Source organism: Microtus ochrogaster (genome assembly GCF_000317375.1).
Source record: "Microtus ochrogaster isolate Prairie Vole_2 chromosome 14 unlocalized genomic scaffold, MicOch1.0 chr14_random_2, whole genome shotgun sequence".
Taxonomy (NCBI): Eukaryota; Metazoa; Chordata; class Mammalia; order Rodentia; family Cricetidae; genus Microtus; species Microtus ochrogaster.
In genome coordinates, this window is record NW_004949097.1 from 11557271 (window position 1) to 11569640 (window position 12370).

The following is a 12370-nucleotide window of genomic DNA, read 5'->3' on the forward strand; positions in this document are numbered from 1 at the left end:
GCTCTGTAGACCAGGCTGGTCTCGAACTCACAGAGATCCACCTGCCTCTGCCTCCCGAGTGCTGGGATTAAAGGCGTGCGCCACCACCGCCCGGCTAAGAGTCTTTATTCTTACACAAGTTTGCAAACTCGGACTCTCCATGTGCCCGACATATTGGCACAATCAAAGAGCCCTGAGCACGTTTAGGGTGGGGTTTTATAATAGCAGAGGGATTTTTAAGGTTCAGGATCCCTGATATGCTGACATTTGTCTAGGGGTGCCCTGGACAAAAGGGGATGGGTGCATGCCGGACTACAAGTGAAGTGATCCTATTTATAATAGTTGGAAAGTTAGGAATTTCCTTTGGATGGTTTGTTCCTGGGTGGAACATGGGTGGTCCCAGCGTGTGGTCTTTCTTGGAACCAGGTATTGCCTTAGGGTAAACTGAGACTCAGGCCTAACCTTCCTGTTGGTCTATCGAACTTGTCTTGGCAGGTGTGCAGCAAACTGCCCTGGCTCCTACAGAAACCCTGTCTCTGAAAACACACACACACACACACACACACACACACACACCTTTCCCACTAACCACTGAACACTAGACAAACGTTGCTCTGGGCCCGAAAGTCGAGGCCTATCTGATGAAGAATGCCTGTGAGACACACCTTGCTATTGCAGGTGAGATGGTCTAATTTCTAAGCTACTTTAAGGACATGAACATTCAATTCCAGAAGCAATGTAATTCAGTGACTGAGTCCAAAGAATGACTTAGGGCAGTGATGAAATGGACGCTGGCGCCTGACTGGTGGCCAGAGCTCTGCCTTGATGTCACATTCACACGACACGGGGAGTCACACCTGTGGACCAGTACACCCTGAGCCCTAACTTTGGGTTTATTTTCTGCGCGTCTGAGCGTGGACTTCAGCTCGCTAGCTCCTGGAGGCCAGAGGGCAGCAGACTCCCTGGAACTGGGGGGTACGGGTGGTTGTGAGCTACATAAGGAGAAAGGAGGGAGCCAAACTTCGGGGCTTGGTGAGAACGGCAAGCGCTCTTAGCCACCTAGCCATCTCTCCAACCCAGAAATGAGTCTTCACGTTGGGCCACGGTCCTCACATGTGTCTCTGTTGATTTAAACAGCACCAGTTTCTTGGGGCTAGACAGAAGAAGCACTTTCCTACCAGCTATGCTTTGGAGACCCAGCAGGAGGGATGTTGTTATTCGCTGTATTAAACACTTTGAGCAGCTTTTTGAGATATAAAGTGCCATTGCCAAGGCTGCCCACAGATACAGCCGAGAACTGAGTGGGTCGGCTCGATTCTCCCATGCTTGCTGGGAAAGTTGTGTCCGCTGGGACGATGATGTCTAACATACAGGTCCCACAGGCATGCCCCTAGCATGTGCTGAACAGCCCCTGGAGCCGTTACATATTTAAAGGGATTGTAGAGGTGGCTGGCTCAGTGAGTAAGACATAGCCTTGAGGACCTGAGTTCAAATCCCCAGAGATCAGCAATGTCAAGCGAGGCAGAAGTACACTTCCTCGGAGCTTGCAGGCCAGCTTCCCTGGCATACTCATGGCTCGCAACAAAGACTGTCTCAAACAAGGAAGGGCAAGGAGCTCCAGCGGTTGCCCTCTGACCTCCACACATGCATGGTAGCATGTGTAGGCCTGCACTTACACATAAACATGCAGACACCAACACACATCAAACACATACACACAAAAGGCAGTGGGGTCAGTGAACCGGGCCCATGAGCAAAGACGCTGGCTACCAAGTCCCATCTCTTTAGATCTGGCCTGGTGACCCCCACAGAGGGCGGAGAGAACAGACTCTCGCATGCTGCCCTCTCGGGCCCGGAGAGATTCGTGATGAAGAACACTGAAGACCTGGGTTCGATTCCCAGAATCTATATGGTGATTCAGAACTGGGGTTCCAGAGGGATCTGATGGCCCCCTTCTGGCATGTGTGTGCTGCACAGATACACCAAAACACCCATACGCATAAAAATAAATCTTTTTTTTTTTTATGAATATGGTTAGCAGACTTTGGAGGAATAGTGGGAACTCTTTAGCCAGGCATCCCATGACACCTCCATAAAGGCTCTCTGTGGAGCCTGAATCCTGAAACCCCAAAAGACATAACCTGAAGGCCGGGCAGCTTCCTCACTTATGCACTGAAGTAAGGTCTGGATAGTCCTAACTTCCTCTAGTTGGAAACAGCTTCCAGGCAGTTCTCTCGTGGACACACATGAGAAACAATAAAACCTACAGTTAGGAAAACAACCAGTGAGTCACAGGTACTCCGGGAAGCCATACCAGCTAGGACCACAGGGCTGTTTTTCACTGACGTCCAAAGGGTTCCAACCCCTTCCAAATATATAAACTTCAGAATTTAATGAGCCGAGACCAGTTCTCACACAGAGACTTTTTTCTCTGTTTTCGATGGTCTCCTATAGCCCAGGTTTGATCTCCTGTAGCTCAGGGTTGCTGCTTTTTAACCACGGATGACCTTGAATTCCGGATTCTTCTCTCTCCACCCCACAAGCACGGGGACTACCTCCAAGCCTGCTTCAGAGAGACAATTTTTTAAGCTCTCCATCTTGTCTCGAGGGCTCAGAAAGCAGATTAAGTTGAGACGCGCTCTCCCCTCCCCCACTTCCCGACAAGGCAGTACCATCTTAGGCTAGGCCCCCTTTGTTAGTACACAGCATTGAGGGCCACAGCTGGGAAATGTAAGCCCCTCTTCTCAGTGGGCTTGTGACCTTCAGCGTGTAAGCTCTTCTCTATACACAAACTGCCCACCCGTGGAGTTTGGGAACTTATATTTTAAGGTAGATGTATACAGAATGAGCTACTGACTAAGAGAGATAGTGGATACATTAAACGCACGTCTATAAAAATAGTAAATGCATGGGATTTAGTGAAATAAGGTAGAGATGCCAAATAAGAAAAAACAAACTACCCATCACCCGCGTCTGTCAGGGCTGGAGGCAAGGGAAGCCACGGTATGAATGGAGAAGCGGGGATGCCGCCCAGTGAGGCTTGAGCAGTCTGCGTCTCTAACGCCCTCTTCCAACGTGGCCGCGCGCCGCTGCTCTCAAAAGCCCACATTTTACAGCTGGAATCTTCCTTCCCGGAAGCTAGAAAACAGCACAACCAACTGAGTATCATTTCCCTTAGAAAATGATACTTTCAGATCCCGCAGCTTTTCCTAGAGTCAGAGCCCTGGAAAACAGCCTTAAACGCCTCTGGCTGATGACTAGGATAGCTACCTCCCATTAGCGTTAGAATACAACGCGGGACGCCCCAGTCCTTCGGGCTGCCCTGAAGCTCAAGTGATCTGTAACTCCCTCGTGGAATCTGGAACCGAAAAGATGAGCTGCCCTCAAGCTAAGAGGGTGCTCCTCCCACTTCCATTACACCCACCAGGAGAGCACCCCAGAGCATCCAGCCCAAACCCCATCTCTGGGCGGCAGCTCAAACGCAAAAGCACGGTTTTTCTTCCCGCCTTGGGAGCATGTGGGACAGGCGCTGTGGCATCCTCTGAAGCTGGGTACCGTACCCACAGACCCCAGGCACGAACCGGAGAGGAAGCATCTGCGGGCAGAAACGAGTCCAGGTCCCCACGCCTGGTGGCCGAGGAAGGGGAACAAAGCAAGCTTGTCCTTCCATCCTCCTCTCTATGTCCGCGATGTCCCCGAGTGTGGGTGGGGGGTAGGGGGCTGCATTCTAGCAGGAACGTCAGTCAAACACTTACCTTCATTGCTCGTGGCCGTGTGGTGCCTCCAGCTCCTGGTCTGCGTCTCCTCCCGCTGCAGCGCGGCGACACGTGGCGCTCAGGGTCTCGGAGCACGGAAGATGGAGAGCTGGGCGCGCTCTGCTGCGGATTGCATCAGCGACTGGCCCTGCAGGCAGAGGCAGCCGGGGTGGAGGACCGGGGATGAGCAAGCACGTATTTGTGTTGCAGGAGGGGGAAGACGGGCGGATCTGACAGCACCTTTGATCCATTTCCTCCCTGCTCCTTGCTGAGAAACCCTGGCTATCCGCTTCCCCCTCCCCAGTCACACAGGGCACCAGGGTCTGGCCTCCGAGCGTGGAAGTTTTAAGATGTATTTTTGGGATAGTAAGGAATAGGTTGGATTTTTCCAGGGTTGTGGGTCTTGTCTATCGTGTTTTCTCCACCCTCAGGCTACTTTCAAATGACCAATTCCTCTACTTCTTTTTAAAATCACATTTAAATAAATGTAATGAATTTTGTGTAGGGTTGGGCACGCACTGTGGAGGAGAACCAGCAGGAGTGGGTTCTCTCCTTCCGCCATCTGAGCCCTGGGATGGGCTCTCAGGTTGGGTAGCTCACTTTCTTAGTTTGTCCTCTGATGCACACACTTTTCTGGTCACTTCCCTGCCCTACACACACACACACACACACACACACACACACACACACACGCAAGCACACACACGCGCGCGCGCACATTTTGGCTGGATTTCTGTGTGGAGCCTCAGGTTAGGCTCCAGCTGACTGACTACTCAAGGGTGTTTTTGTTGAGGGGAGTTACCTCCCTCTAAGGATATGGCAAACTTTATGTTCAGTAAATCTAAAGCAGACATCTTTGCTGTGAACTTTTCATTCCTAACTCCCTGGAAAGGGATCAGCCTTGTCTGGGACTGTGTGTTTGCCTGTGTTCTTTATAAAACAAACAAGGAAATAAATAAATAAAATTTTTTTTTCTTTTTTCTTTTCCGGTGCCTGGAATGGAACTGGTGACCAGGTGAGCGCATGGCTGAATTATCTGTCTGGCAAATGCACTGTTGTCTTTGTATGCAGCACAGCAGTAAAAGGTTCTTCCCTTCATGTGGCTGTAAGTCTAGGCGTGGCTTTAACTCAAGCAGCAGTAGGTGATCGACTGATGAATGTAGAAATACATGGGTTACTCCACATTGTATAACGAGTGGGGTTTTCCAGGTGGTACATTTCCCTGGGAGACAACTTTCCTAAGCGCCTTTGATTCCATTCTAGGGGAGGAGAAGGAGATTGCACTGGGTAGACCCAGAGAAAGGGCCCCATCTCTCGGAGGTCACCCATCCAGCATGACTGATACAAAGCTTGTTCCTGGAGAAGAAAATAGACTATGAGTTTATCAGGGCAGATCGAGATGGGGAGGGCACACAAAGATACTAAAATCACATCAAGGGCACACAAGCATAATAAAATCATTTCAAGGGAACCAGGTTTCAAAATGTATCAGCCCTGCCAGGCACTGGTCTGATTTGCTATCTTATCAATGCTCCTTCAGCAGCCTGAAGCCTCTTGGACTCTGCTGCAGCCCCGTCTTTACTCTGTAACCCCATATATATATGGATATGGATATATAGATATATTTACTATGTGCCGTGATATGAGAATTAAGATTAGAATCAGGGACCCTCGTTCACCATGCCGTGCTACCAATGAGGTGGGTTTGCAGGGCAGATTGCTACACACTCTGCAAACACAGAAGCTGCTCTACCTGTATGGACCCCAGCGACTCTCACCTTTGAACCTCCTCCCAATTCCTTTACTACAGCTCCAATCTTTAGTTATTTGTTCTTCACAATTTCTTCTCCCCAGGGCACATTCAAGAAAGAATGCGTCCTGGGTAGTTCTTATTGTCAATTTGACACACTCCAGAGTCACCGAGAAGAGGGAACCTCCCTCCGCCTCTGCCTCCCAAGTTCTGGGACCACAACCCTGCACCACCGTGGCCAGCAAAGTATATGCTTCTGAAAAGCAGAGAAAAATCAGATTAGAGAGAAGTCTAGGAAGACTTCCAGCTGGTCAGGGTGGACGGGAGTGGGAGTGGGGTGGGGGATTGGCAAGGGAGGCTAAAAGCAGAGATTAAACCCAGCGAGTCAACTGGGGCAATGGGAACAGAAGATGACCTCCTGAGCCCCTCGGAGGGGGTAATAAGAAGACACAGTTGTAAGCTAGTGGAGGGGGCTCGGATTCCCCTCCCCCCTTTAAGTGCAGCCTGTGAAGATATTAACCAATTAACGTTTGGAGCGCCACTGGGTGGATGCCAGTGTCAGCAGGATGTCTGTGGTGATAGAACATTATGAAAATATCTCTGACATTCTGAGTGGCTGGGAACCTTTGCTGGACCTCAAAGTTAATATTAGCCAGAGTTAATAATACATCTTGAAGCCACTTAAGACTGTTATCCTACTGTGGGCTCAGCCTGCTTGCTCGGCCTATCTTAATGATGACTCAAGTTAACACTCTTGTGTTGATCTCCAAGGATGTCCTCAGACACCAGCCTTCTGGGGCTGTGCTTGGATCTGAAGCCACTGAACTTAGGTGATTGCGATGAGCCTGGGATCTAGTGCCGCTTTCGGAGTTTATCAGTGTAGAGGCTGTGTGGATAGACGGCAGAGCCTAGATGTGGGCGGGGAGAACACTGCCTGCATTTGGGGGGCTTGAGAAGAAAGCAAGCGGTGAATTCACAGCAGGGAGGGGATCGAGGGAGATAGCATGGTGGATAAACTGCTTGCCATACAAGCGCTAGGTCCTGGATTTAGTCCCCAGAACACAGAGAAAACTGCCCTCGTACACGCTCATAATCCCAGAGGTGGGAAGTGGAGTCAGGCAAACCCTTGAGGCTCACTAGCCAGTCAGCCGGTCCTAATGGGGGCGCTCTGGACTTATGCGAGACCTTATCTCAAAACACAAGGACAGCCTCTTAGTGCTGCTCTCCTGCTGTGAAGGGACAGCTTGACCAACCAAGGCAACGCTTAATAAACAAAGCTCACAAGTTCAAGGGGTTAGTCCATTTTCATCACGGCAGGGAGCACAGCAGCATACATGCCCTTGAAGCAGTAGCTGAGAGCTACATCCTGGTCTGCTGGAAGAGAGGGGGAGAGAGAGGGAGAGAGGGAGAGAGGGAGAGATGGAGAGAGAGACTGGCTTGGGCTTCTAAAACCTCAAAACCCATCCCCAGTAACACATTACCTACAGCAAGGCCACACCTCCTAAGCCTCCTAATTCCTCCAAATAGTGTCACTCCCTGGTGACCAAACATTCAAATATGTGAGCCTCTGGCGGGGGGGGGGGGTGTCATTCTTATTCAAACCAGCATAAATGGCAACTGGGGTACAATGTCAGAGGCTGACCTCCATCACATAGACACGAATGCACACATACACACATGTGCACACAGAGAAAAGGGCCCTGTCACGGAAGCTGGAAAGCATAGAGAATAGTACCATGGAAAGGAAGTTTCCCAGAGAAGGTCGGCTGTGTGGGCGAGCATGGTGGGAGGGGGAGTGATGTGGGAGTGCCTTCTATCTATCTGTTGCTTTCATTGGTTAATTAATAAAGAAAACTGCTTGGCCTGATAGGGCAGAATTTAGATAGGCGGAGTAGACCGAACAGAATGCTGGGAGGAAGAAGGCAGTGAGGCAGACGCCATGATGCTTCGACCCAAGATGGACGTAGGCTAGAATCTTTCCCGGTAAGCCACCACCTCGCAGTGCTACACACATTATTAGAAATGAGTTAATCAAGATGTGAGAATTAGCCAATAAGAGGCTAGAACTAATGGGCCAGGCAGTGTTTAAAAGAATACAATTTGTGTGTTGTTATTTCTTTTGTAAAGCTAGCTGTGCAGGAGCCGAGCGGGACGAAAAGCAGGCCTGCTTGCCTCATTACTACAGGGGAGTGTCCTGGCGGGGGGGGTAGGGGGGGGCTCCTGAGAGGATGCAGAAAACCGACAGGTAAGACCACAGCAGCCTTTCAAGATGTGGGGTTGGAGGCTGACTCATGTTTGAAGAGGTCAGATGGTCAGATGGGAGAATCTAATGCCCCTGGAAATTATTCTCTTGGCTTTTTCCTTTAACCACCCACTACCTCCACCCATCCCCCCACCCCCGTGTCTGTGAGTGTCTATGTCTTTGTCTTTCTTCTCCCTCAGGATTCATCCCGTGTTCTTAACATTTGGTCTTTCATTCCAAATGCTCTCCATGCCGGATGAGTTCAACATTGGCTAATTCCATTTCTTACCTATTGAGAGACCTCTTCCCTTCTAATAAAACCCTGACATGCCTCCTATGCCCCAGGATTTCTCAGTTCTGGAACTCTCTTTGTAGACCAGGCTGGCCTAGAACTCACAGAGATCCACGTGTCTCTGCCTCCTGTGTGTGTGCCCATGTGTGGGCATGAGCACACGGGTGCACATCCTGTGGAGGCCAGAAGAGGGCGTACGATTCCCTGCAGCTGAAGTTACAGGCTGATATGAGCTGCCTACTGTGGGTCTTCTGCACAGGCAGGATGCGCTCAGAAGCACTGAGTGGCGCCTCTCGGGACCTGAGACTGACTTTTACACAGGATGTGCATAGTTCTTTGGGAGGAGGAAGCTTTCCCTTTGACCTGCAGTGTACTTACCGGCTCACACACTCCCCTGGACAAGGAAGGACAAAGGGACTGAGTTTTGGTCAAGGGAACTTAAAAGGAAGTCCCCTGAGGAGTTTCACCTTCCCACAAGGAAAACTGGAAGTCGACAAGATCCGGGTATATAGGGCTTTTAATTTTTATTTATTGTTTATATTATTTATTTACTTTGTTTTTTAGACAGGATTTCTCTGTGTAACCCTAGCTGCTCTGGAACTCACTTTGTAGACCAGGCTGACCTCAAACTCAGAAATCACCTGCCTCTGCCTCTGCCTCTGCCTCTGCCTCTGCCTCTGCCTCTGCCTCTGCCTCTGCCTCTGCCTCTGCCTCTGCCTCTGCTTCCTGAGTGCTGGGTATAAAGGTTTGCACCACCACCACCCTGCTGAAAATTTGTTTGTTTGTTTGTTTATGTGCATGTGTCCTTTGTTTGTATGTATGTCTGGGTACCACATATGTGCATGGTACCTAAGGTGGCCAGAAAAGGCACCACTGCCCTGCAACTGGAGTCACAGATGGTTGTGAACCTCTATGTAGGTGGTAGGAGCTGAATCCAGGTCCTCTGGAAGCACAGTCAACACTCTAACTGCTGAGCTATCCCTCCAGCCCCTACATGCAGGTCTTGATTTGACTTACTCAGAAGACTTTTTGCCTCTGGGACATGGGGACATCAGCCTTCTGTGGGATGGACTTCCTAGAACACATCCAAAACACTTAGCTCCCTATTAAACACCCCTAGTTACCACTTCACGTCATTACAGGAGCCCCAAATGTCTGTGCGCCTTTCCAAAATGCTTCTAGCGGTTCAGAAATATTGCCTGTTAAGAACCATTCAAGGCCAGAAGACTGTTCTGTGGCTCCACGATTGTGCCACACAACTCTATGAGGACCTGCGTTGGAATCCCGAGGGAGTAGTGTGGGGAATATTATTTTCAGGTGTGTGACTGTTGTTAACGCTGCATTTGTTTAACTCTGCGAAGCTGGTTTCTGCGCCTGTCTAAAGCAGCTGATGGTCTAATAAAGAGCTGACCGGCCAACAGTGAGGCAGGAGCAAGGAGAGGCGGGGCTGGCAGGCAGAGAGAATAAACAGAAGGAGAAATCAGCGAGGAGAACAAGGAGAAGAGGAGGTCAGGGCCCAGCCACACAGCCACCCAGGACACAGCAAGTCACGGAGAAAGAAGTAAAGAAAGGTATAAAGAAACAGAGAAAGATAAAAGTTCAGACGCAAAAGGTAGTCAGGTTAAATTAAGAAAAGCTGGCAAGAGACAAGCCACGCTAATACTGAGCATTCATAACTAAGAATAAGCCTGTGTTTGTGGTTTATTTGAGAACTGGGTGGAGGGCCCCTCAAAAATAGCAATAAGAGTGAAAAAAAATCACACCGCACGGTCCTGCAAGGGTCTATCATCCCAGGGCTTCTGTGGGGATTTGTGAGGAGGGGAAAGAAGCTGGAGTGTATTCAAACCGGGTGGTTCATGCAGCAGAGGACAGCAGAGAGATCCTGCCTCAAAACAAGGTAGCCAGGGAGGACTGGCACTCCAGGCTGTCTCCCGATCTCCACGGGTAATTGTGGGCTGAGGAAATGGCTCACTAGGCAAGAACGCTTGGTGTGCTCTTACATACATGCATGAGGACACGCGTTCAGTCCCCAGCACCCACACGAAGAGCTAACAGATGTTGGAGCTCCCGTAGCCCAGCCCTGCAGAGGGCAGGAGACAGGAGGCTTGGTCGCTGATGTTTACCCGACTACAATCCTAGTTCCACGGTCAGTGAGAGAATAAGACGGAAAGTGGTAGAGCAAAGCTCCCAGTGTCCTCCTGTGGCTTCCACGCGCACACACATATGCACATACACACAGAGACTTCAAAGTTTTAGCATTCTAGAATTATACACCCATCACTTTAATCTATAAGTGTAAGGGAGACCGGCTGACCTCTCTGGAGCACGGACAAGGTGGGTGGGCCTCTGACATCACCCACCCCGGTCAGCACCTGCTGCAAGGTTTTCTGACCTCCTCAGCCTACGTAACAGTGAGCGCATTAGGCTCCAAAACTGGCTTTTAGTGGCAAAACTGGAGTCTATTTCTGTTCTCTCTCTTCTTTTTAATATTTATTTCTTCATTATGTATACAATATTCTGTCTACATGTATGCCTGCAGGCCAGAAGAGGGCACCAGACCCCATTACAGATGGTTGTGAGCCACCATGTGGTTGCTGGGAATTGAACTCAGGACCTTTGGAAGAGCAGGCAATGCTCTTAACCACTGAGCCATCTCTCCAGCCCCTTCTGTTCTCTTTTTATAGGTCAAAGTCTTCTATAGGCCCAGCTGGCTGGCTTCTCTGTGTATCTGTGTAGGTGGCTCTCTCTCTCTCTCTCTGTGTGTGTGTGTGTGTGTGTGTGTATATACAAAGGACGGTGCACACGAGTGCAGGTAACTTCCAGGACCAAAGGTGTCGTGTTCCCAGGATCAGAAGTTATAGATGGTGGAAGCTGCTTGCCACCTCCCACTGGAGCTGGGAGCAGAAGCCAGGTCCTCTGCAGGAGCAGCCAGTGATCTTAACAACCAAGCCGTCAATCACTCCAGTCCCCAGGAACGATTTTATCCTCCATCCCCACCCCGTCATTAGAAGCAGAAGTCTGAGCCAGGTGATGGTGGCACACGCCTTTAATCCCAGCACTCGGGAGGCAGAGGCAGGCGGATCTCTGTGAGTTTGAGCCCAGCCTGGTCTACAGAGCTAGTTCCAGGACAGGCTCCAAAGCCACAGAGAAACCCCGTCTTGAAAAACCAAAAATAAAATAAAATAAAAATAGAAGCAGAAGTCTGGGTGTGTAGCACACACCAATAATGCCAGTGGAGGCTAGGGCAGCAGAATCCCAAGTCTGTGGCCCAGCCTGGGTGATAAAACAAAATTCTATGTTTAAGAATCCAAAATGAACAAAGCAGCCCAGTTACACTAGATTAAAACTGAGTTTTGAAGCTCAAATATTTCCACAGGGATATTTTCAAAGTATGACATAATATATTAATATTAATACTCATTGCTCACAGTTGAGCACACACTAGTAAATCACAAGAGTGAGTGGAAGATGAATTGCACAGGTAACTTTTGGGACCGTTTGAGTTTCCACTAGCTACCACCAGAGGGCGCTACAGATTCCCATATTTTCACAACACCTTGTGTTTTACTGGATCCAACGGTGTCTATGACATTTGGTTATCTATATTGTATGCGGTTATCATACAATTAATCCTGGATTTACATTTATGCATATTTTTATGTACTTCCGCTGTCTGGTCAGCAACGATAGACACATTTATGTTCGTAAGAGTATGGCGTACCACACGATCTCAGACACTGGTGAGAACAGGTTGATAGAATCCCTACAGAAATAAATTTGGCAACTGCTAACAAAATTTCAAAATGAAATCAGGGGTGGTAGCTCACAACTTGTGCCGAGGCTGCAGGATTGCTGTGAATTTGACGCTCAGGGTGAGATCCTGTCTCAAAACAAACCAGCAAAGGGCAGCTCAAGGTTACCTTACTATAGTGTGCAAATTCATGAGGTCCTAGGCTCCATACCCAGCACAGGAGAGAAGATATTCAAAATGAAGCAGCAATCCTGGTGGACACCTGTAATCTAAGCACAGAGGCCGAGGAAGAAGAACTGGGCGTTCAAGGCTAACCTAGACTTTGTGGCAATAATGGCCACTCAGGGCTCTCAAAAGAAAAAAACCCTCAAGATTTCCTAGTCACTTAGACAAATCTTGTTTAAATTGCTTGCATGTGGTTAAGAAGAGAAATAGGGCCAAAAGCTACGGAGAAACCCTGTCTCGAAAAATCCAAAAAAAAAAAAAAAAAAAAAAAAAAAAAAAAAAAGAGGACTAGGCTACACAGAGTCTAAAAATAAAAGCTGAGCGCGATAGCTCAAGTGTGTAATCCCCGCACTAAGGAGGCAGAGGCAGGAGGACC

At 49.2% G+C, this 12370-nt stretch overlaps 1 protein-coding gene across 1 annotated transcript in view; it reads right to left on the bottom strand.

Moving 5' to 3' along the window:
• Bcat1 (branched chain amino acid transaminase 1) overlaps positions 1 to 3931 on the bottom strand; it is a 75403-nt gene extending 71472 nt beyond the window's left edge. Inside the window, exon 1 of the mRNA XM_005364586.2 lies at positions 3735 to 3931. Within this exon, the coding sequence (XP_005364643.1) occupies positions 3735 to 3740 (6 nt within the window). The 5' untranslated portion in view covers positions 3741 to 3931. The remainder of the gene's footprint in view (positions 1 to 3734) is intronic.
• Between the last annotated feature and the right edge of the window lie 8439 nt (positions 3932 to 12370).